The sequence below is a fragment of the Carcharhinus amblyrhynchos genome, chromosome 27, assembly GCF_965287045.1.
Source record: "Carcharhinus amblyrhynchos chromosome 27, sCarAmb.v2.hapA, whole genome shotgun sequence".
Taxonomy (NCBI): domain Eukaryota; kingdom Metazoa; phylum Chordata; class Chondrichthyes; order Carcharhiniformes; family Carcharhinidae; genus Carcharhinus; species Carcharhinus amblyrhynchos.
The window spans coordinates 26,284,094-26,308,941 of NC_137350.1; the positions used below are offsets into that span (position 1 = coordinate 26,284,094).

The following is a 24,848-nucleotide window of genomic DNA, read 5'->3' on the forward strand; positions in this document are numbered from 1 at the left end:
GGGCCTGGGTGGGATTATGGTCGGTGCAGCCTTGATGGGCCAAATGGCCTCCTTTTGCACTGTAGCATGCTATGGATAATCTGATAATTTAGCAGTTGGACTGAGCAAAATAGAGTCAAATGCAGGCTTTGATTATTTAGCCAATGGTAGGCCTAAGCCTTGGAAGGGTGCCATTTGCATTGTTCCAGAATGAAGACACATGTCTAGTGTCCTATTTGTGTTTGTTTTGGTGTATCTTTCTCTAGGGATATAAACAGGATACCTATTCAATATGTAACAGTATTACCATTCATAGACAACTGAAAACTGTGATGATTTATTATTTTAGATAACTCATGAGGAGGCAAATATTTTAGTAAGCATGTTGGCTAATTGTTTACAAGAAGAATGATCGAAGTCAAATAGTATTTATTTTCGTACATCCTTCACACAAACACAACATTTCAGCTTCAACACTGGATTAGTTATCGCTTCAGCTATATCAGATCCAATGCTGAAGGGACAGAAGCAGCCCCACACCCCCGGCTTCAGCAACTGCCCAGCAAAGCTTAGACATTGAACTTGGTCAAGAGGAGTTTGGACTCCTTCCTCTTTCCAAAACCTGGGCACCTTTGAGGCAGCTTCTGCAGAAAAAGATGTAAATTGTGAAAGCTACACCTCTGTCATCATTTAAGAAACAGCAGGAAAAGGCTGCAAGAACTCAGGTGGTCAGAGACCATCTCTGGAGAGAGGAACTTTTCAACTCTGTGACCTTTCATCATTGGATCGGATATAGCTGAAGAGATGACTTCAAAACGTAAGATTATTATATAAAAAAAAACCACAGGCGTCAGGCCGAGGCTCAGGTAAGATTTGTAATAGACACTTAGATTATCAAATTTAGTCCATGTTCACCAGAAATAAGTGTAATCTGATTCTTTAGTTAAACCATGACCTTACCTTTTATTTCAATATATTCTACACGTATAAAGCAGTCTAATTTAAGGGGTATTTCAGCTACCAATGGAAGGGTGATGTTTTGACATTCACAATGAAGCAATGCATTCCAATTTCCAATATTTGCTTATCTATTCGGTTGGTTGAGGGCAGGAGTTAGCACCCCTGTTTCACATCCCATTAGTTCCTGGGCTCAGCCATGTTACAGAGAGAATGAGAGTATCTTGCAGAACATGTCTGACTTTTTTGGATGTTGGGGCTCTGGTTTTCAGCCATCTGAGGGATGCGTCAGCGGGGAACACATCTGCCTGCCCCATAGACAACTTACACTCCAATGAAGATTGATTGGCTACTGGCAGGTCACTGAGGAGGAAGCCCCGCCTTAGAGAACTGCTGGCCAAACTGATTAGCCAGCAGCTGTCCAGTCCCTGCAGCTACAGCACTGCAGTGGATATAAGATGACGTTCAAGAAGACGTTGGAGACTGAGGGCCAGATTCTTCGACCTCGCCCCCAGCTGGGATTCTCCAGTCCCGCTGCAGTGAATGAGAAATTGGCGAAGCACCAATTTTTGCTGGCATAGCAACAGCAGGGTGTTAACAGCCAGAGAATTCCACCCTAAGTCCAGAAACTGGACACCCAGGTAACTTCAAGTGGTCCCATGGTGGACAGGGCTGGGTGGGCCAGGGGTTGTGGCTCGAGGGGATGGGGCGATTAGGGTCTCTGGAGAGAGGTGGGTGTGAGAGGGAGATCTGGTGGCCAACACACTTTAAGGAACGGTGAGGCACCTGACTTCAGAAGGGGGCTTCTGGTTGTATCGCCTTTAATTTTAAAATCACATACAACCATCAACATTTTACTTCAAGCTAATTGGAAAATTTAGATATGTTTCTGCACAAGTTAACATTGTCTGCAATATCAAATAGGAAGGGCAATGAGTCATATGTAGCACAGCGGTGAATCTTTACATTTCATTCTCATCATCCACCTCAAAACATGCTATTCCACTTTTCCCCTCAGGAATGTACGTGAAAGCGTCCACCTCACCACCTCCATTACTGGGCTTCTGGAAATGTATTTCCAAAAAGTCCTGAAAGGTTTCTTCATCCATTATATCTGGAATTCCAGTAAACAGGACACTCTTTTTGGAAATAATGTCACATAGCTGCGGGTAAAGCAATAGAATGTTACAATCAAAATAAACTATTGCAAATGCTGAAAGTCAAAAAGGAAATATTCAGCAAGTCAGACAACAACTGTGAAAAAAGAACAGGCAATATCATAATGAACAGCACTCTTTACAAAGGAATAAAAAAGTTTAAAGCTTATTTATTAGGACCACAAGTAGGGTTACATTAACACTGCACTGTTACTGTGAAAATCCCCTAGTTACCACACTCCGAAGCCAGTTCGGGCTCATTGAGGAAGAATTTAGCATGGCCAATGCACCTAACCACTAGATCATTCAGACTGTGGGAGGAAACTGGAGCAGCTGGAGGAAACCCACACAGACATGGGGAGAATGTACAGACTCCGCACAGACAGTGACCCAAACTGGGAATCAAACCTGAGTCCTTGGCACTGTGAGGCAGCAGTGCTAACCACTATGCCACCGTGCCACCACTAATAGAGCAAGGAGTGGGTAAAGGAAGAAAACCAGACACAGGAAAAGAAACAGGATAAAGTCAAAAAACTGTAGACACTGGAATCTGAAACAAAAATGGAAATTGCTGGAGAAACTCAGCAAGTCTAACAGTATCTGTGGAGAGAGAAAGCTTGAAATTGAAACGTTGGCTTATTGTCTCTCCAGAAAACAGGATCATGTGTCAAATGCTTGGACGGACAATAGAAGTTAGTTCATTGGTGTAATTATTGGTATGTGATAAAGGGAACAATGAGAGAAAAATCTGAAAAAGAGACAGACAACAACAACACAGTAAGATTGAAAAGCTAAAGGTGAAAAGTGGGAAGTGATGTTTGAGGAACCAGCAATGTGGAGAAGGTCCCAGTGGCCCACGACACTGGAGAAAGAACATTAAAAAAATGCTAAGATCAACCTAGAATTATGTTGTAAATATTACTGCCCTGACACCTAAATAAAGGATTGTTAATGTTACTACCCCATTTCTGGATCAGTGTGCTGGAACTGTTACTCCCTATTCCCGAATCAGTGTGCTGGATCTGTTACTCCCTATTCCTGGATCAGAGTGCTGGATCTGTTACTCCCTATTCCTGGATCAGAGTGCTGGAACTGTTACTCCCTATTCCTGGATCAGAGTGCTGGATCTGTTACTCCCTATTCCTGGATCAGAGTGTTGGATCTGTTACTCCCTATTCCTGGATCAGAGTGCTGGATCTGTTACTCCCTATTCCTGGATCAGAATGCTGGGTCTGCTACTCCCTATTCCTGGATCAATGTGCTGGAACTATTACTCTCTATTCCTGGGTCAGTGTGCTGGATCTGTTACTCCATGATCCCCTGTGCCCTAATTGTTTATTTTATCAAATTTTGCTTCAAGTTTTCCCAGTGTGACTGTACCTTTAAGAGTTGTGTGTTGGATCATGTTTCTCTGCCCTGAAATTTTGTCGGCACCATGTTGTCTGTGACAGGTGTCTTTTATTGTTGCGGAATCAGGATAATTGAAGCATTGTTGATTTTCATTTGTACTAATGCAGTGTTCTGTGGTTTTAAAGTTGCCTGGGATTGCTGAGCAGAGTTTACTTGACAGTTTTTGTCATGTGACCGAGGACAGGTTTTTTTTTCCCACACAGCATTCTAGTTTTAGGTTTTTTTCAGTTGCTGCCAGAAGCTGGTGGAAGAAAGCAGTGTCTCTTTGTCTCTGTCTCTCTCTCTCCAGAGACTTTCTGGAAATTTTAAGACTGGGGAGCCTCGGAGATTTGATCCAATATTCAAAGGAGCAACTCACATAGGTGTTAAAAGTTGCAAAATCCATATCATACTTGCTTTAGTGCTAACTTAGTCTGAAGAAGGAAATTTGTCTGTGGGGTTGTTTTATGTTAGAACAAAGGAGATAGCCAGCTGTTAAGGATAATACTCTGTTACGTTTAAGTCTTGTCATTGGTAAAAGTTAAGCTAATTCTTCTCGTTACATTTAACTGTGTTCTTAAATAAACTTTGATAAAGCTTCTTAGTGAGACACTTGGATTATACCTGGAGTGAAAAACCTTATGCTCACCAATACCAAAAATAAATGTAAAACTTAGTGTCTAGGCTAACTTCATAAAACACCTTGGAATCTCTGGCCTGGGTCTTAATACCAGCGATTAGTGTCACTCTGATTCTCCCGCAGTCTCACCATCAATTCTAAAAGCAGCCAGAGGCTGCCACATAACCCAGTACAATCTCTATCCAGAAGTGATATGTAATGTAGGTATATCCTATTTTTCTGTCTCTACATATTGTAGTTTACTTAATATTGATTGCTTTAAAATAAGGAAAATATAAATGACAGATCACAATTTTATCCATACCGTTGTTTTGACAATTTCACCAATAATAAAGGGTGAAACTCTCACTGGGACACTTTTCTTTATTCCCCGAAACTCCACCTGGTGAAATTCTTTCCTTGTCAAATTCTCCGCAACTGAAAGAAAGTGGAAATAAATGAAGCTCAGTTTTGTATCCTGCGATATCTTGCAAGTGTTTTCAGTCCTGAGCAATTCCTGTTCGTTATTGTTGCGATCACTTTGTAGAAGTTCCTAAGATCATTTGCACGCTCCTTTCTACTTCTGGTCCTCTCCTGAAACACTCAACGGTCAGCGCAGTGGGAGAAGGTGACTCATTCTTGGGTTTGTTCACATTGCTCAGGTCCTACAAGCTTTGTGACAATCAAATAAGGGGTTGGGGGAGATCGCATCAAACCCAACTGCATAATGTTCTCTTCATTCAGGACATCAATCGCTGATTGATTTTCCATTGGAACGAAGGAACAAGAGTAGAACATTCAGCCCCTCCAAGCTGTTCCACTCTTCAATTAGATCAGTGGGTCAAACCAAGATCAAAAACTCAACAATTTCAGGCAAGGAGCATAAATATCTTCCTTTTTTATTAAAATCCATAGAATCCTACAGTGCAACAGGAGGCCATTCGGCCCATCGTGGCTGCACCGACCACAATCCCACCCAGGCCCTATCTCCATAACCCCATGCATTTACCCTGGCTAGTCCCCCTGACACTAAGAGGGAGTTTAGCATGGTCAATCCACCTAACCCGCACATCTTTGGACTGTGGGAGCACCTGGACAAAACCCAAGCAGACACAGGGAGAACGTGCAAACTCCACACAGTCACCCAAGGCTGGAATCAAACCCGGGGTTCCTGGCGCTGTGAGGTAGCAGTGCTAACCACTGTGCCATTATGTTCTGTTCTGTTTGAGTTATGGGTATAAATGACCTTTGAATTCAGGCAATTTGTGGGATGGGACGAAATGAGTGTGTAAGGGGATGGCTGGATTCATATTAAGCCCCCCCGCCACTCCTCTACCCACCCCCCCCCCCCCCCACCCACCACCACCACCACCACCACCACCACCACCCAACCTCATCTGGTTGAGGCAGTGATTGGCTGAGCTTCACAGAGCTGGAAAGATGCAGGATTGATCACAATTCCTCACAATTGATTTTTGTTTTGTTAATAAGCCCGCTATCGCTTTTTAAAATCATAGATGCTGCAAGCTGTTACAATACTGTGAGAAATTATCACTCGAGGGACTCTTCTTCACGCGTGAGTCCTGACCATGACTTCCCCGCAAGCCCATTGTTTGACATTCAATCACGAGATCGTTAAAGCGAAAGTCTACCCTCTCTTCAAACCAACTGATACCAGGGGTGACTCCCAGGACAGTCCATAAGGTCAACACAACTTGGTTCTTCAGGGGGTGGTGAGGGAGGGGGTGTTACTTCAACTGGTGATGGCCAGTAAGAATGTGAGGGGTTTGAGGGAGCTGCCCATTTCACCCTGCCCGCCCTCCCCCACACCCCCCCCCCCCCCCCCCCCCCCCACCCCCATCCTCTTTTTACATGGTTAACTTTAAAGGTATTCCACATCAGTGACTCTCAATGGTTTTGGCATTTCTGGTTTACACAAGACAAGAATCCGGTCATGCTCAGGAGTGGGAACCCTGGTTAACTTTCTCCTACCTAGCCCTGAAGCAGCACTGAGGCCACTTGTAAGCCACCACCCTAAGCTGCGATCAGGGAACCTGAGCACAGACCCAAGATCAAGTACGAGACCTTTCTGGTCCACACATTTCACCATTCTCTATTTTAACCTGCTGTTAGGAAAGCTCCGGATAATCAACTTGTATTTTCTATTCATTTATGGGGCACGAACGTCGCTGGGTAGGTCAGCATTTATTTCCCCTTCTAATTGCCCTTGAGGAGCTGGCGGTGAACTGTCTTCTTGAACCTTTGCAGTCCCTGTAGTGTAGGTACACCTACAGTGCTGGTAGGGAGGGGGTTCCATGATTTTGACCTAATGACAATAAAAGAACAGCAATATATTGGGAGGGGAACACGGGTAGTGGTGTTCCCATGTACCTGCTGCCCTGGTCTTCCTACATGATATTGGTTGATAATTGTGCTTTCCAAGGAGCCTTGGTGAGTTTCTGCACTCCATCTTGTAGATGGTACACACAGATGGTATGCTGAGCCCAAGCATGAACAACGCCCTGTGAGGTTATACATCAGCATAATCAAATATGTGGATGCAGAGATTTATAACATGTAATCTGATCCAATATAAAACCTCAGTAATACCTCAGTTAGATTATTGTGAGCAGTACAGGCTCCAAGCTATTAAAAACAGTTTCGTTAAGGGGAAGTCGTGTCTGACGAATTTATTGGAGTTCTATGAGGATGTGTCTAGGGCGGTGGATAGAGGAGAGCCGGTGGATGTGGTGTTTCTTGATTTTCAGAAGGCATTTGACAAGGTGCCTCACAAGAGGTTATTGCAGAAGGTCAGGGGGCATGGAGTTGGGGGTAGGGTGTTAGCATGGATAGAGGATTGGCTGTCAAATAGGAGGCAGAGAGTGGGGGTCAATGGGTGCTATTCGGATTGGCGGTTGGTGACTAGTGGAGTGCCCCAGGGGTTGGTGCTGGGGCCTCAGCTATTTACCATTTATATAGATGATCTGGAGGAGGGAACCGAGTGTACGGTGTCGAAATTTGCTGATGACACCAAGATTGGTGGAACGGCAAATTGTGCAGAGGGTGTGGAGAGTCTGCAGAAGGATCTAGATAGGCTGGGCGAATGGGCCAGGAAATGGCAAATGGAATTTAATGTTAGCAAATGTGAGGTTGTCCACTTTGGTATGAATAATGGTAGGAAGGACTATTACTTACATGGCGAAAAACTGCAGCATGCGATGGTACAGAGGGACCTCGGGGTCCTTGTGCATGAGTCGCAAAAACCCAGCCTACAGGTACAGCAGGTGGTCAGGAAGGCAAATGGGATGCTGGCCTTCATAGAGAGGGGGATTGAATATAAAAGTAGGGAGGTCTTGCTGCAGCTGTATAGGGCACTGGTGAGGCCGCAGCTGGAGTACTGTGTGCAGTTTTGGTCGCCGCACTTACGCAAGGATATTTTGGCCTTGGAGGGAGTGCAGAAGAGGTTTACTAGGCTGATACTGGAGTTGAGGGGGTTGAACTATGAGGAGAGGCTGAATAAACTAGGCTTGTACTCGTTAGAGTTTAGAAGAATGAGGGGAGATCTCATTGAGACATATAAGATGATGAATGGGATGGATAGGATAGAGGTGGAGAGGCTCTTCCCGCTCAGAAAGGACAGTAGGACTAGAGGGCACAGCCTCAAGATAAAGGGGGGGCGGTTTAGAACGGAGTTGAGGAGGAACTTCTTCACTCAAAGGGTGGTGAATCTCTGGAATTCTCTGCCCGTTGAAGTGGTGGAGGCTGCCTCGCTAAATATTTTTAAGAAGCGGGTTGATAGGTTTTTGATAGGCAAGGGGATTAAGGGTTATGGGGAGAGGGCGGGAATGTGGAACTGAGCCACGCCAGATCAGCCATGATCTTATTGAATGGCGGGGCAGGCTCGAAGGGCTGGATGGCCTACTCCTGCTCCTATTTCTAATGTTCTTATGTTCTAAAAAGCATTTGAGGCTTTAGAATGAGAGCAAAAACCCAACGAATTGCAAAAACCCAGTCTGCAGGTGCAGCAGGTGATCAAGAAGGCGAATGGAATGTTGGCCTTTATCGTGAGGGGGATAGAATATAAAAGCAGGGAGGTCTTGCTGCAACTGTATAGGGTACTGGTGAGGCCGCAACTGGAGTACTGTGTGCAGTTTTGGTCACCGCATTTGCAAAAGGATATATTGGCCTTGGAGGGAGTGCAGAGAAGGTTCACCAGATTGATACTGGAGATGAGGGGGTTAGCCCATGAAGAGAGATTGAATAGACTGGGTCTCTACTCGTTAGAGTTTAGAAGGCTTATCTTGTAAGTCTCTATAAGATAGAGACTTACAAGATAATGAAGGGGCTAGATAGGGTAGAGGCAGAGAGATTCTTCCCGCTTAGAAAGGATAGCAGAACTAGAGGGCACAGCCTCAAAATAGGGGGGGGGGGAATGCAGTTTAGATCGGAGTTGAGGAGGAACGTCTTCACTCAAAGGGTGGTGAATCTCTGGAATTCTCTGCCCATTGAAGTGGTGGAGGCTGCCTCGCTAAATATATTTCAGTCACGGGTAGATAGGTTTCTGATAGACAAGGGAATTAAGGGTTATGGGGAGAAAGCGGGAAAGTGGAACAGATCCACTTCAGATCAGCCATGATCTTGTTGAATGGCGGGGCAGGCTCGAAGGGCTAGATGGCCTACTCCTGCTCCTATTTCTTATGTTCTTAAAAGAGATTCATTAGAAAGCTGTTTGCTAGGGTGAATCACACAAAAGGAGGAAAACTGGGGCTTTTCCCATTATAGCTGCACAGATTACATCATTACATTAATGAAGGGATGCGACGGGAGTACAAATGAGCAGACAGTAATAGTCTGAAGTATGGCGAGGCGATGGCCTAGTAGTATTATCGCTAGATTATTAATTCAGAAACTCAGTTAATGCTCATGGACTTGGGTTCAAATCCCACCACTGCAGATGGTGGAATTTGAATGTAATAAAAGAATCTGGAATTACAAATCTACTGTTGACCATGAAACCATTGTTGACTGCCGGAAAAGCCCATCTGGTTCATTCATGGCCCTTTATTGAAGGAAATCTGCTATCCTTGCCTGGTCTGGCCTGTATCTGACTCCAGAGCCACAGCAATATGGTTGACTCTTAAATACCCTCTGAAATGCAAGCCACTCAGTTCATCACCACGTTCTCAAGGGTGACTAGGGATGGACAATAAATACTGGCCAGCCAGCGATGCCCTGGTCCCCTGAATGAATTTTAGAAAAGTAGTTCTAGAACAAGTGGCCACAGAGACAAGCTTAAATGCAAGAGACCAATGAGGCTCTCATTGGTTAGTTATTGGGGCAGAAATGATGTCAAATTGAAGAACAGATTGGAAAAGTGGATGAAGTAGAAAAGGAATAAAGAGACATGGAAATAGGGTAGATAAATGTGATTATTTGCTCTGGAGGGTAAGTACCGACACAGACTTGTTTGGTTAAATGGTCTTTTTTCATGTTGTAACTTCTTTGTGCATATGGACCAAAGTAAAGGCTACTGCAGGGTATAATTTGCATACTTTCAGAGATTTCTTTGCAATTGTTATCTTACTTCCTTCACTCGCAAACTTGATGACAACATTGCCGGAATCTTCCAGCAGCTCAACGTCATCCACTTCTCCTCCAGAATTCCGTTGTTTGCTGAAGTGCAGTTCCAATTTGTCAAGCAGCTGGTTGTCCGGCATATTCTTTGGGATTTCTGAAACCAGGATTCGGTTTTTACACACTCGTGTCAGTATCTGCAGGGAAAGGACATTTGTAGCCGTCAGTCCTCTTACCTGATGGAGATTGAGTGTGGGGTTTAACGCAGGTCAGAACGCACAACTGACCATGTGAATCTCACAAGGCAAAACTAATAATACAGTATCGGACTGCGTTCCATTGTGAAGCCGCTACACTATGTGATGTGATAGCAACGTCATTCACACTTTTGGCAGCAAAAGGTGAAATGGTCAGACTAGCAGTTAGGCAACTCAAGAGACATTGGTGGTGGGCGGGGGGGGAACAGAAGTGCCGACCAAGAACAGCTGACGGTCAACTGCATACTTCACAGAATTGTTACAATGCAGAAAGAGGCTATTCGGTCCATGAAAGCTGTGCCAGCTCTCCAAATGAGCAATGCATCTCATCCTTCTCCCCATGATCCTATACAATCTTTCTTTTCAGATATTCTCCCCAGTTCCTTCTTGAATGCCTCAGTTGAACCTGCCTCCAATACACTCTCGTTGCCTGAATAGATTTATCCTCACATCTTAAATTGCTTCTTTTGTCAATTACCTTAATTTTGTGCCCTCACGTTCTAAATCCTTCCACCAACTGGGAGCACTTTTTCCCTTTCCACTCTGCCCAGACCCCTCATGATGTTGAACCTCAATCTGCGAAAGCTGTTCTCTTATCTGCGGTCGATGGCACCAAGAAGTAACTTGTTGGGAGGAGGAGAAGACTGGACAGGCCTCTTTGAAAGGACTCTGGTAGGGACAGGATGGTTGTTGGGACAAGTAACCATAACTGAAAGTGCTCTGGGTACGGTTGGTCACATGTGGATCTCAGTGAGGGCAGTCCCATCAGTCTGAACAGGACAAAGACATTGGATGAGGGTACTATGCTTAATTGTGTCAAAGGTTGAAGGGCAATGATGCATTATGGTCACAGTCACAGACAATGACCTTAGTGGCTTTGTTTATGGCTATAGTAAGCAAACTATGACATAGGTCACTGATGCCAATTTTTTAGCTAGAAAGCAGAGACATTTGCAGGGACCGAGATTATTCTGCACCTGGTTTTCTGAAGTAAAAGGCTCCATTGCAATGAGTCCATCACTGTGCCACCTTGTGGCCATTCAGTGAAAATTGTACACATCCCTGCATGTCACAGGCTGAAAGAACAACACTCAACGTCACAGATTTAACTACAAAAACAACATAATTTAACTGCCATGCTACATGGCCTGAACATACGCTATCTGATCTTCCACCTGGCACCCTCAGATCAGGTGTATGACAGAGTATTTTATCCAAATGCTGTATAGTATCTAATACTCAAGTCCACACATACAGCCAGCTATCAACATGACGTACCTCTCTCATTAGGTTAAAAACATATCCATGATTTTTCCACTTGATGTAAACCTCTCATTTTGCTGACATTTTCTGGTTCCTGTGCCTCTGCATCTTGTCATTGGTTGGATTGTTTCTACCCCTGCTCCTGAGTTTATACCCCCTGATCATTGGCTCTGTCACACCCATCAAACACTTGTTTGCATTTACCACAAGTCCTGCTGACTGCAATCAGCCAATACTAATCTCAGCTTCTTGTTTTATTCCTCTCTACTGGCTTACTGAATCATGGTGTAATTTGAGATATTGGCCATTCCCAGAATCCCTTGGTTATGGACTGGCTGTTGGTAAATCTCTGCTTTGATAATAGAACCCCTATGGTGCAGAAGGAGGCCTTTCAGCCCATCGAGCCTGCACTGACAACAATCCCACCCAAGCCCTATCCCCGTAACACCACAAATTTACCTCGATAATCCCCCTGACAGTCAGGGGCAATTTATCATGGCCAATCAACCTAAGACACATATCTTTGGGCTGTGGGAGGAAAGCCGGAGCACCCGCAGGAAACCCATGCAGACATGGGTAGAACGTGCAAACTCCGCACAGACAGTCACCCAAGGCCGGAATTGAACCTGGGTTCCTGGCGCTGCGAGACAGCAGTGCTAACCATTGTGTCACTGATGCCAAACAGCAACTCTTGTATTGGTAAAGTCCACAATGTGTGATGAAAGTTGGCACCTTCCTTGAATCAGGATAAATTTCCAGTTGGTGATATCCCCACTTTAAGTCTAATTTAGAAAAGACTTGCTTGAAAGACTTTGTTCATGGTGGGAATTGGGTGATCTTCCCTCATTAATACTTCATTCACCAGTCAATACAGAGTCTGATGTGACTATTTGGTTGAACCACTACCACAACAGGGTTCACCTATGGTGTTGGTCCTTCAACTGCTCTATGATCTTAGAATCTCTACAGTGCCATTTGGCCCATTAAGTCTGCACTGACATCAATCCCACCCAGGCCCTATCTCTTTCACCCCATGTATTTACGCTGCTAGGACCCCCTGATACTAAAGGACAATTGAGTATAATCAATCAACCTAACCCACACATCTTTGGAGTGTGGGAGTTAACCAGAGCACCCGGAGGAAACCCATGCAAACACAGGGAGAATGTGTAAACTCCGCACAAAGACCAAAATTGATCCTGGGTCCCTGGCGTCGTGAGGCAGCAGTGCTAACCACCGCAAATTTTGTTCATGGGATGTTGGCATTGCTGGCTGGACCAATATTTACTGCCTATCCACGACAGCATTTAAGAGTCAACTGCATTGCTGTGGGCCTGGAGTCACGTGTAGACCAGACCAGGGCAGGACAGCAAATTTCCTTCCCCAAAGGACATTAGTGAACCAGATGTGTTTTAACGATAATCGACAATGTCATCGACATGGTCATCATGAGACCTTTAATCTCAGATTTTTATTGAATTCAAATTTCACGAACTACCATGGTGGGATTTGAACCTAGGTCCCCAGAACATCACCCTGGGTCTCTGGATTACTAGTTCAGTGATAATACCATGACACATGTATTGGTCAATCGCTTTCTTCATCTTTACTCCAATTCGCTGTGTCTGACACGAAAGATAGAGGTGGCACAATGGTTAGCACTGCTGCCTCACAGTGCTAGGGATCCGGGTTCGATTCCAGCCTCAGGTCACTGTCCATGCGGAGTTTGCACATTCTCCACCTGCCTATGTGGGTTTCCGCCAGGTGCTATGGTTTCTTCTCACACTCCAAAGAGGTGCAGGTTAGGTGGATTGGCTATGCTACTTGGCCCTTAATGTCAGAGGGACTAGCACAGTAAATACATGGGGATAGTCCCTGGGTAGGATTGCTGTCAGTGCAGGCTGAATGGCCTCCTCCTGCACTGTAAGGATTGTATGATTCTATATTCTGCGTACAGGCTAAGCTACAGGCCTCACCATTTTGTCAATGGTTAATCTCACTTGGCGGTTTTGTAACTTCCCTGAAGCACTGGTCCAAACTCCTCCCAGAGCATCATGCAGGACTGTACAGGGTTCATTTTCAATCTGATATGTAGCACCTCCCAAGGCATAGACAGTTTCTCTGCTTTGAAGAAATTCATCATCAACCTCAATCACTACAAATACTGCCTCAACCTTCTGATCCCAGCTCTCACATCTGTAATCCAACAGTTTGGGGTAAGGTTTTAGATGTGAACTGAGGGAGCTTTTTGACACATTTTCCAGATGTGCTCTCTTTGTTTTCAGTTCCTGCCACAGTGCTCTGCCAATGACAGTCACTGCCTGAATCTATTCATTGCAACACCATCAACTTTCCTGTGGTTACTCCTATTGATAGTAGTCATGATGTGGGTATGCCGGTGTTGGACTGGCGTAAACACAGTAAAAAGTCTGACAACACCAGGTTTTAGTCCAACCAGTTTATTTGATAATAGACTCACAAGCTTTCGGGTTAGTCCCTTCGTCAGGTGACATTCTGACGAAGGGACTAACCCGAAAGCTTGTGAGTCTATTATCAAATAAACCAGTTGGATTAAAACCTGGTGTTGTCAGACTTTTTACGGTGGTTACTCCTATTGACATAGAACATGAGTCCATGATTGCTCTTTGTGTCCTCATCCTTTGCATCTTCTTCAACCTGTCTCACAGTTGTGCTCACCTCTCTATCCTTTATGTGTGGTTTCTCAGACTTTCCTCTTTGTTCAGCTTTCTTCTGCATTTCTTGGCTAAAGGACTTTTGCTCCTATATTGTCTGCATATCTCTCCTTGGCAGGGCAGCAGGCATCTTTTCTATAGTGCCACATCGAAAAACTCTCTTTCAAACTTTTACTGTTGAGATTTACCCATATCTGGGTTCTGTTGTACCACTCTGTTAACCTCAACTTTAGCTGTGCCAATGGCAGAGGTGGCACCAAGTTTCACACTGTGAGATTGCCCATCCGCTGCTTCCAGTTCTGATTTTCCAAGTGCTATCCAACATTAAATCACGATGGCACACTGGTTAGCACTGCTGCCTCACAGCGCCAGAGACCTGGATTCAATTCCAGCCTCGGCTGATTGCATGCTGGTTGCACATTCTCCCTGTGTCTGTGTGGATTTCCTCCCACAGTCCAAAAATGTACAGGTTAGATAAATTGGTCATGCTAAATAGCCCCCTTGTGTCCCAAGATGCGAAGGTTAGCAAGATTAGTGGGCTAAATGAGTGAGGTTACAGGGATAGGGCGGGGGATGAGTCTGGTAAGATGCTCTGTCATTGCAGCCTTGATGGTCTCCTTCTGCACTGTAGGGATTCTTTGAACACTTCCTCGTTCCAGCAGCTTATGTCTCAACTTATCCAACTTGCAATGTTGGACCATCTGATTAATTATCTGGTTTCTTGATCCATCGTGATATAATTGCATCCATCCAATCTCAGTGTCAAAAAGGTCACAAATTGGGTTACTGTTTCCCCCCCCCATTCCATCTCACCTGATCGCAAGCTTGCTTTTGGAATGTGGCATTTGACATCACCACATAATCATTCTTCAAAGCTTTCACCCCATGTTCATAATCTACCTCTCCTATCGTGTCAGGCAATATCTAAAAAAGTCTTCTGAAGACGAGTCATAAATGTTAACTCTGTTTCTCTTTCCAAAGATGTCGCCAGACCTGCTGGGTTTTACCAGCACTTTCTGCTTTGATTTCAGATCTCCAGCATCCACAGTATTTTACTTTATTTCAGTCTTGAAAGTCTCCCTCACCAAAACACTGGCAGTGAACAACAGTAAAGCCTGAGGCTGTGCTTTCTGTGCCTCCATCGCCCCGTCCAAAAGTAGACGCTGTCCATCAGTATATGTTTCAAACTCATTGAATAGTGGAGCAAACTTGATGGGCTGAATGGCCCACTTCTGCTCCTATGACTTATGGCTTATATCAGCTCCAAAAAATTCCATGCCAAATTGGCGGCATGGCAGCACAGTTGTTAGCACTGCTGCCTCACGGTGCTAGAGACGTGGGTTTAATTCCCAGCTTGGGTCACTGGCTGTGCAGAGTCTGTATATTCTGCAGTGGGATTCTTCCGGGTGCTCCAGTTTCCTCCCACAGTCTGAAAGATGTGTTCTTTGGATGCATTGGCCATGCTAAATTCTCCCTCAGTGTACCCGAACAGGCGCCGGAGCGTGGCGACTCAGGGATTTAGTTCAGGCAACCCCCATATGTAACGCAGAGTGTATCTTACAGTATCTTGTCCAAATACAGTATTATGTCTAATGCTCAAGTCCACACATACACACAATCTGTTATCATCATGACATTCCCAGTCAAGACTAAGACTTACTTCAATATTTTCTAACATCGATAGCTTCAAGGGGTGAGCCTGTATCTTAATTCGACAATCTCCTAAATGAATCTCGTGCTCTTTCATGTCCAGTACCTTCCTGGCAACTGCAAAAGCAAAATGAAATATTTCTTAAGGAATAAGTGTTAACCAGTTTTATGTTTCCAACAATATTTACTGGTCATTTCACATAATGCAAAGAGAAACATGGATATTTCGTACAGTCTTAACCACTTTGTCAATATTGTGTTAACTTTCGTAGAATCATAGAATCCCCATAGTGCAGAAGGAGGCCATTTGGCCCATCAAGTCTGCACCGACAATGATCCCACCCAGGCCCTATCCCCGCAACCCCACATATTTACCCTAGCTAGTCCCCCTGACATTAACAGACAATTTAGCTGAGCCAATCCACCAACCGGACATCTTTGGACAGTAGGAGGAATCCAAGGAAAACCATGCAGACACAGGGAGAATGTATAAATTCCAGACTCCACTCCCCCAAGTCGGGAATCGAACTTGGGTCCTTGGAGCTGTAAGGCAGCAGCACTAATCACTGTGCACCGTGCTGTGGCAACTTTGGATGGATTCACACTATAGCCATTAATCCGAGGCACAAATTCCAGATACATTGCACATGATCTGTAAAGACGTGATACAATAATATCCCTTGCATTTCTTAGTGGCACCTACTATCGTCATGTAAAAAAGTGAGTCACTTGATGAAGGAGCAGCGCTCCAAAAGCTCATGATACCAAGTAAACCTGTTGGACTTTAACCTGGTGTTGCAAGACTTCTTGCTGTGCCCACCCCAGTCCAATGCTGGCATCTCCACATCAAGAGATTGACTAGGTTAAGATTGTTTTCACTGGAGTTCAGATAATGAGAAGGGTATCTCATTAGAGACTTATAAAATTCTAACAGGGCTAGACAGAGTAGGTGCAGGGAGGATGTTCCCAATGGTGGGGGAGTCCGGAACCAGGGGTCACAGTCTGAGGATTGAGGGTAGACCATTTAGGATGGAGGTGAGGAGACATTTCTTCACCCAAAGAGTGGTGAGCCTGTGGAATTCATTACTACAGGAAGTAGTTGATGCCAAAACATTGAATGTATTCAAGAGGCAGCTGGATATAGCACTTGGGGCGAATGGGATCAAAGGTTCTGGGGAAAAAGCAGGATCGGGCTTCTGAGTTGGATAATCAGCCATGATCGTAATGAATAGCGGAGCAGCCTTGAAGGGCCAAAAGGCCTCCTCCTATCTTCTATGTTTCTATACAATTGACACACACTATGACAGATTCCACTTTTCTTACTGGATTACTTCCTACCTGCTTCATCCTCGAATGTGATCAATGCAGAGCCCCCTCTGATTGGGTACCGAATGAATGGCTTTAGGTCAAATATTACTCCTGGTTTGCCATTTTCCTCTGTATTGCCATTAAAAATCCATCGCTTCTGAGGCATGGAGGAAGAAATCTGCAGGGATTTCAAGAAAGCTGGAAAATGAATGTGTGTGACATGGGAAGCAAATAAGGAGTATTTGTGTAAATGTGTATAACCAGCAGGATGGAGCCTTTAGGATATTCCACACTTGGGTTGGACCATACAGTATAACCGAGTCTGAACATTACACAATCCTAGCTTATAATCACTTCTGGCGTTTTTCTTTCCTCACATATCTTTGAACACCTAATGGAACAGCACTGTTATCTTACCTTGAGCTGCTTCTCCAGTTCTAATCTTTCTTCTTCAAACCTTGCTAACTCCTCACGTATATTATCTTGCTCCTTCAGCAGAGTGTCATTCTCAGCCATTGCTTCATTTATTCGTTCCTGAGCAAGGATACACACAATCGATAAAAAATACTGCAATCATTGAGACTGTTTGCAACACAAAGCAGATTCTAGTAATAGAAATATTGGGATGTAAGGAACAGGAAGAGGCCATTCAGCCATTCTTGGTTCTGCCATTCAATAAGGTCTAGCTGATCAGCAACTTGGCTTCAAACATCTGCCTTGTCCCATATTCTTTGCTGCCCTTAGGTAATAAAAATCTATTATTTTTAAATCAACAGTTGGTCTGAAAATTACCATTTGCAGCAGAGTTCCAAACTTTACCATCCTTTGTTGAAAGAAATATTTCCTAATTTTACTCCTGAAAGACTTTGCATTAATTTTTGTGGCTATTCCCCTCATCCTACACTCCCAAATTAATGGAAATAATTTTTCACAAACTGTCCAATCTGTTCCCCTTAATATCGTGAAAACCTCAATCACATCAGCTAGGGAATACAACTGTGCTTTAGGTACTCTCTCTTTGTAATATAACCCGTGGAGGACAAGTCAAGATTCTCTCTCTCTCTCTCTCGCTGTTCTCTCTCTCTCCTCTTACTCCCTCTAGTTCTTGCTCTCTCCTCTTTTTCTCTCATTATTTCTCTTTCTCTCACTCTTTCTAGAGTTCTCACTTTCTCTAGCTCTTATTCTCTCCAGCTCTCTCTCTCTCTGCTCTCTCTCTCACTTTCTAGTTCTCACTTTCTCAGCTCTTATTCTTTTCAGCTCTTTCTCTCTCCTCTCTCTCTCTTTATATCTGTTTCCCGCTCTCTTTCTCTCACTCTCTCTCCAGCTTTCACTCTCTTTCTCTCCTCTCTCTTTATTCCTCTCTCTCTCACTCTCTAACAAGCTCTCACTCCTCTTTATTTCTCTCTCTCTCATTCTCTATCTAGCTCTCACTCTCTCTAGCCCTTGCTCTCTCCAAATGCCATGCCCTAAGAGGGCACTAGTGACTGTGGACTTCACATGTGTTGGTCCATGGTCATTTTTGGCCTCCTACAGATTCTGGATGGCCAGTCTCCTTTTCAACATATAAGTACCAATCATACACGAGGATTCGTGAAACTATAATGTGTGTTCTTTATTTGTACATAAGATTATATACTGATAAATTTACCCAGAATAGTATATCTGATCTTTATCCTGCTGCTTGCAAACTGTCTGCAAGTTATGGGACTAATATATCACATTGTGTTGAGGTATAGAGTAATTGGCTAGTTTTAAGGTGCACCCTCTTAAAAATATATGGGTATCTTTGCACATCAACCAGGACCCTCTCCTGCTCGTCCTCCCTGTCTCTGTAACCTCCTCCAGTCCCTCCCAGATACCTGCTCTTCTCATTCTTTAGCCTTTAGCCCATTCTTGCTTTTAATCTCTACTGCTGGCTGTGAATTCAACTGTCAAGACTTCTAAGCATTGGGATTCCCTCCCTAAACATCTCCCTCCTCCTTTAAGACACACCTTAAAACCCTGAGCAGGATATTTTTGCCTCTGCCGTGGTGTGTTTAGCGATGGAGGCAGGTCACCATTGGGCAGGGGGTGGGACCTTCCAATACCGTCACGGACAATGGGTTTTCCCAATGTTCCCGCCCTCCACTAGCACGGGTCTGTGGTAGGGCCTCACCATTGGTGGGACTGGAAAATCCTGCTGGCTGGAGTGGCTGGAAAATTTCAGCCTATGTCTTTGAGCAGTCCTTTACTCACCTGTTCTCACATCCCCCTCTGTGGATCAGCATCACCTGCTATTTGATTACACTCCAGTGGAAAGTCTAGAAGAACTTTTTTTCCAAATTATAGATGCTTTATAAATGCAAACCGTGGCTATTTTCCTAAGTATCCTTACGAAGGAATACCCAGTTCAATATATTTAAAATAAAAACAGATCTTCTTGTTGTTTCACCAATTCCTTCCTAAATCATTACTGCTCTGAATGCTTGTGGCAACTGTCTACATGTGGTTAGGTCACAGGTGAATTGCACAATTTGACAACAGTATTGCTTCAACAGTTTAAACATTAAATTGACTATGCTTTCCAGTAGTTAGTTGGGGCGGCACTGTGGCACAGTGTTAGCACTGCCGCCTCACAGTGCTAGGGTCGGATTCCCGGCTTGGGTCACTGTCTGTGTGGAGTTTGTATGTTCTCCCCATGTCTGCATGGGTTTCCTTCCACAGTCCAAAGATGGGTGGGTTAGGTTGATTGGCCATGCTAAATTGACCTGAGTATCAGGGGGATTAACAGGTTTATGGAAATAGGGCCTGGGTGGGATTGTGGTCAGTGCAGACTTGATGGGCTGAATGCTCTCTTTCTGCACTGTAGGATTCTATGAGCTCTATTCAGTGCAGAATATGTAAGCAGCCACAACTAAAAATAAATACAAACTGCAAAGTTGCCAACCTGTAGGTTTAAATCCTGCCTGTCCTTTTCCAATTTGTCATCCTCCATACTCTTTTGGAGTCGTTCAACCCGGACCATTATTTCCATTCTCTTCTGTTCTTGCTCACCTTTAACTTTCTCCAACTCCATTATGTCATTTTGCAGAGCATCATGGGAGACCTGGCAAGACAAAAGCTGATCCATTACTGACTAACTCCACCATCAACCTGTCCCCACAATGGGAATGGAAAATTACAAATGTCAATCCATATCTTAAGAATGATTTGGATATTGATGAACCTGAGCTGCATTTTCAGATTAAACATCCTTCTTTCCATTGGAATTCAGAATCTAAGTTTTTAACTCTTAATAAGAAAAGAAGTAGATTTCAAGTTCCATCCTTTCTAACTTCTCCCTCCCACAAATCCCATCAAAACCCTTGTGGAATAAGAGTTTGTACATCTTTTTATTAAGGTATGGCGGCACAGTGATCAGCACTGCTGCCTCACAGCACCATGGACCCGGGTTCCATTCTGGCCTCAGATAACTATCTGTGTGGAGTCCGCCCATTCTTCCTGTGTCTGCATGCGTTTTCTCTGGGCGCTCCGATTTCCACCCACAGTCCAAAGTTGTGCAGGTTAGGTGGACTGACCACACTAAATGGACCCTTAGTGTCATTGGGACTAGCAGGTTAAATATGTGGAGTTACAGGGATAGGGCCTGACTAGAATTGTGGTTGGTGCAGTCTTGATGGGCCAAATGGCCTCCTTCTACACCGTAGGGATTCTATGATAAGGACACAATATAAGAACATTAGAAATAGGAGCAGGAGTATGTCATATGGATCACCAATTCATTCATTAAGATCATGGCTGATCTCTTATCTCAATTTCGGTTTCTCACCCTGTTCTAGATTTCTTGACCTTCTTGGCGTCCAATGATTTATCAATTTCAGTCTTGAATATGTTGAATGAATAAACAACCATGAGCCTCCGGCCTAGACAATTCCAAAGATTCATAATTCTCCAAGTGAAGAAATTTCTCCTCACCTCAGTCCTAAATGGCTAACCCCATATCCCGAAACCATGAACCTGAGTTCTAGTTTTTCTAGTTTGCTAAAACAACCTCTCACCATCTACCTATCAATCCTTTGAATTTTTTTTTATTTCAATAAGATTGTTTTAAAAATCATTCATGGAATTTGAACCTCACTGGCTTGTCCATTGCCCATCCTTAACTGCCTTTGAGAAGGTGGTGGTGGGCTGCCTTCTTGAGCTGCTGCAGTCAGTGTGGTGTAGGTACAACCATAGTGCTGCTAGGGAGGGAGTTCCATGACTTTGATCCAGTGAAGTAACGGTGTTATATTTCCAAATCAGGATGGAGGGGAACTTCCAGTGATATTCCCATGCACTTTCTGCCCTTGTCCTGATAGATAGCAGTGGCTATGGGTTTGATGAGATCATTCTTCTAAACTCCAGAGAACATAAGTTGATTCTGGTCAATCACTCCTGCTAGGATATCCCTCTCATCCTAGGAATCAATCCAGTGAACCTTCCTTGCACCACCTCTGAAGCAACTATATCCTTTCTTAGGTTACCAAGTATATCCTTTCACTGGGAAGGCGACGGCCCACTGGCATTATCGCTAGACTATTAATCCAGAAACTCAGCTAATGTTCTGAGGAAACAGGTTCAAATCCCACCATGGCAGATGGTGGAGTTTGAATTCAATAAAAAATATCTAGGATCATGAAACCACTGTTGATTTTCAGAAAAATCCATTTGGTTCACTAATGTCCTTTAGGGAAGGGAATTTGCCATCCTTACCTGGTCTGGCCTACATGTGACTCCGGAGCCACAGGAATGTGGTTGACTCTCAATTAGGGATAGGCAATAAATGTTGACCAGCCAGTGACATTTATGTCCCATTAATGAATTTAAAAAAATGCAAAGAGAACAAAACTGTATCTAGTATTCCATATTTGGCCTCAACAAAACCTTTGATAATTGCAGCAAGACTTTCTTACTTTATTCCTTATTTTAACCCTTTTACAATAAAGCATGTCATGCCATTTGCCTCCCTAATTGCCTCCTGCATCTGCATGTTAAATTCCAGTGAATGTTAACAATATTTTACTAAATACATTGACTAAAGGGTGTTTGTTATTTTACTGGAGATACTGAGAAGGATCTTCTCAAAGCCATTCACGATGTTGCAACACACAGAGCTCAGTGGCATGCCAACTCAGAGAAACTGTAATCCTATTCTTTACAATATCATTTTAATTCTGACCTTGTGACGTTTGATTTCTTGTTGGATTGCTTCCAGCTTTAAGGCATCATCCATGTTCACGATTTGACTGAGGAAATCCTGCAAAATGAAGCAGACGCACGCTCTTACAGAGTTGCCACTTTGGCTGAGGTAATATAGTTCTCACTTCTACTTCAGAGGTTTATAAGTTCAAGACTGACACCAGACAAAGCCTGTGCATTAGACTGATATCCCCATGCAGCGCTCAGTGCAACATGGTCAGATGAGTTGGCTTTTTCTTACCTGCTCAGGTGGACGTAATGTAAAAAATCCCAACCCAAGGCACAGAAATTAAACACAACAATCTGACAATTGGAGTTTGGATTTTTCTTTGCACTATGAGAACAAAAAGCTTCCTGAAAACTTTCTTCCTGTTAATTTTTTAATATCGTTTTCAATAAATGATCCTAATGTTTAATTAGGGTGGCACAGTGGTTGACACTGCTGTTTCACAGTGCTAGGAAACCACATTCAATTCCGGCCTCGGTTGACTGTTCGTGTGGAGTTTGCACATTCTTCCCATGTCTGCGAGCATTTCCTCCGGGTGCTCCAGTTTCCTCTCACTTTCAAATAATGTGGATTGGCCATGCTAAATTGTCCCTTAGTGTCATGGGGATTTGAACATAGAGCATAGAACACTACAACACAAACAGGCCCTTTGGCCCACAGGTTGCGCTGATCATATCCCTACCTACCAGGCCTATCTGTAACCCTCAATCCCATTAAATCCCATGTACTCATCCAGAAGTCTCTTAAAAGACCCCAGTGAGTTTGCCTCCACCACCACCGACAGGAGCCGATTCCACTCACTCACCACTCTCTGAGTGAAAAACTTTCCCCTGACATCTCCTCTGTACCTACTCCCCAGCACTTTAAACCTGTGTCCTCTTGTAGCGACCATTTCAGCCCTGGGAAACAGGCTCTGAGAATCCACCCTATCTATACCTCTCAACATCTTATGAACCTTTCTCTATCAGGTCACCTCTCATCCTTTGTCTCTCCAGGGAGAAAAGACCTAGCTCCCTCAACCTACCCTCATAAGGTATGCCTCCCAATCCCGGCAACATCCTTTTAAATCTCCTCTGCACCCTTTCAATAGCTTCCAGATCCTTCTTGTAGTGAGGTGATAGAGGAATGCTGAAATGTGAGGAGTAAATAGAGGAGGGATGGAGAGGTGGGGAAATGAAGGGGGAATAAAAAGGGGGCAGGAAGGGGTGGTAGAGCAGTGCTGAATAATGGAGGAGCAAGTAGAGAGATGGAGAAATAAAGCGGGGTGGGGGGGGGGAGGTAGGTGATGGAAGTGGGAATAATAAAGGAGCGAGAGGAATGAAGGTTGTGAGGGCGGAATGATGATAGGGGTTAACCCAGGGACAGATGCCAAGATCAAATAAACTCGCCCGCGTTTGCACGTGTAAGAAACACCAAAGGGAATTCACCAGTTTAACAATGACACACTGTACAAAGGAAAACAAGATTAAAGATCTCCTGCACGTTAAAGACGCCTAGCCAAGTTTGTTTCTAACTATTTTTGTTGCAGTTTATGAAATATTGTATTAAAATAATAACGATCACTTTCACTTTCGTTTCTTTAGTAGCAACATCGAAACTATTATCATTTCCAATGTTTCTCCTTCCCCTTGCCCCCCATAAACTTTTCCAGTTTACTAAAGAATGCGAACCTTCCCCGCCCCCCCAGTATAAAACCAAGATTTCGCTGTCTTTTCCAGCAACTGGGATGTGAAATCGGAAAATTGTTAAGCTTCCCTGTTTTTCTCGCGTATAGTTTGCCTCCTTTCTAAAGAAGAAATACTAAAGGATCAGCGTTTCACACACACCCGTCCCCCCATTTTCACCCCCTCCCCATCACTATTAAAGAGTCCAAGGACCCCCCTCAGAACTTACCATCAAACTCAACCCTCGGCGCAGGGAAGCAGCAGAAAATCTGCCAATTTCGCCCTACCACCTACCTTCAGGGAAAGTGAAACTCACTAGGGTTGCAGCAATCCTGTAGCAAATATCCGTCAGCCCAAAGCGGAAGGACAGAGCCTTGCTGGAGATTTAAATACTGGTTCAAATCCTGCTGTCCCCTCAATGCTTTGCTGATGTTACCCCCATCTCTGAAATCAGTGATAAATCATCCCTCAGACCCCCTCCAATGTCACCTCCTGTGCTCAAAATGACAAAGGCTGTAAATCGGTGATGGGCGACCCAGGCTAGTGAGTGGGCTGCGTGGGTGGCCCTCCTTCATCTCAGTTGCCCACAAGATTGAAATTGGGCTCACTCACCAATCATGACCCCATGAATAAGATTTAATACATGTAAGACACACTGAATATTTCATAACAAGTTATAGAAGGTGCTTAAATGTTTACACATTAACAGAGCTATCAACTTCAGTTGGTAAAAGCAAAAGGAGTATTTACACTTTGCATGTAGAGGGAGCAGACAGGTATTACAGTCAGTGTTGTATGCAATCAGCACACACCTCACCTGCCCAAAAGGTAAAGAGTCCCAGATGACCATAGGCTGCTCTCCCCTTTGAAATAAGTGGCGGTGATTTAGCCTGCGGATCACTACACCTCAGGGAAGGTTGAGAAGCCGGGCCTTCACGAATAACCTCAGCCGGTACAGGAATTGAAGCCGCACTGTTGGCATCGCTCTGCATCACCAACCACTCAACCAGTAGGAAAAGAACTGCCCGGGCGGAAATCAGCAGAATGTGGCAACCCTGCATGTAGGCAATGATCATCATAATGTCTCACTGGCCATTCTCAGAACCCAGATAAG

At 44.2% G+C, this 24,848-nt stretch overlaps 1 protein-coding gene across 1 annotated transcript; it reads right to left on the minus strand.

The window, feature by feature from the left end:
* Positions 1–294: 294 nt before the first annotated feature.
* On the minus strand, positions 295–24,050 carry ifi35 (interferon-induced protein 35). Its single transcript, XM_080213723.1, has 9 exons — positions 23,964–24,050; positions 22,044–22,121; positions 19,773–19,931; positions 17,264–17,380; positions 16,877–17,024; positions 15,549–15,655; positions 9,686–9,872; positions 4,427–4,539; positions 295–2,099 (listed from the first exon to the last, which is right to left on the minus strand). Exons 1-9 carry the CDS (start codon positions 23,964–23,966, stop codon positions 1,899–1,901), a joined length of 1,113 nt encoding a protein of 370 aa, XP_080069849.1. The 5' UTR covers positions 23,967–24,050; the 3' UTR covers positions 295–1,898.
* Between the last annotated feature and the right edge of the window lie 798 nt (positions 24,051–24,848).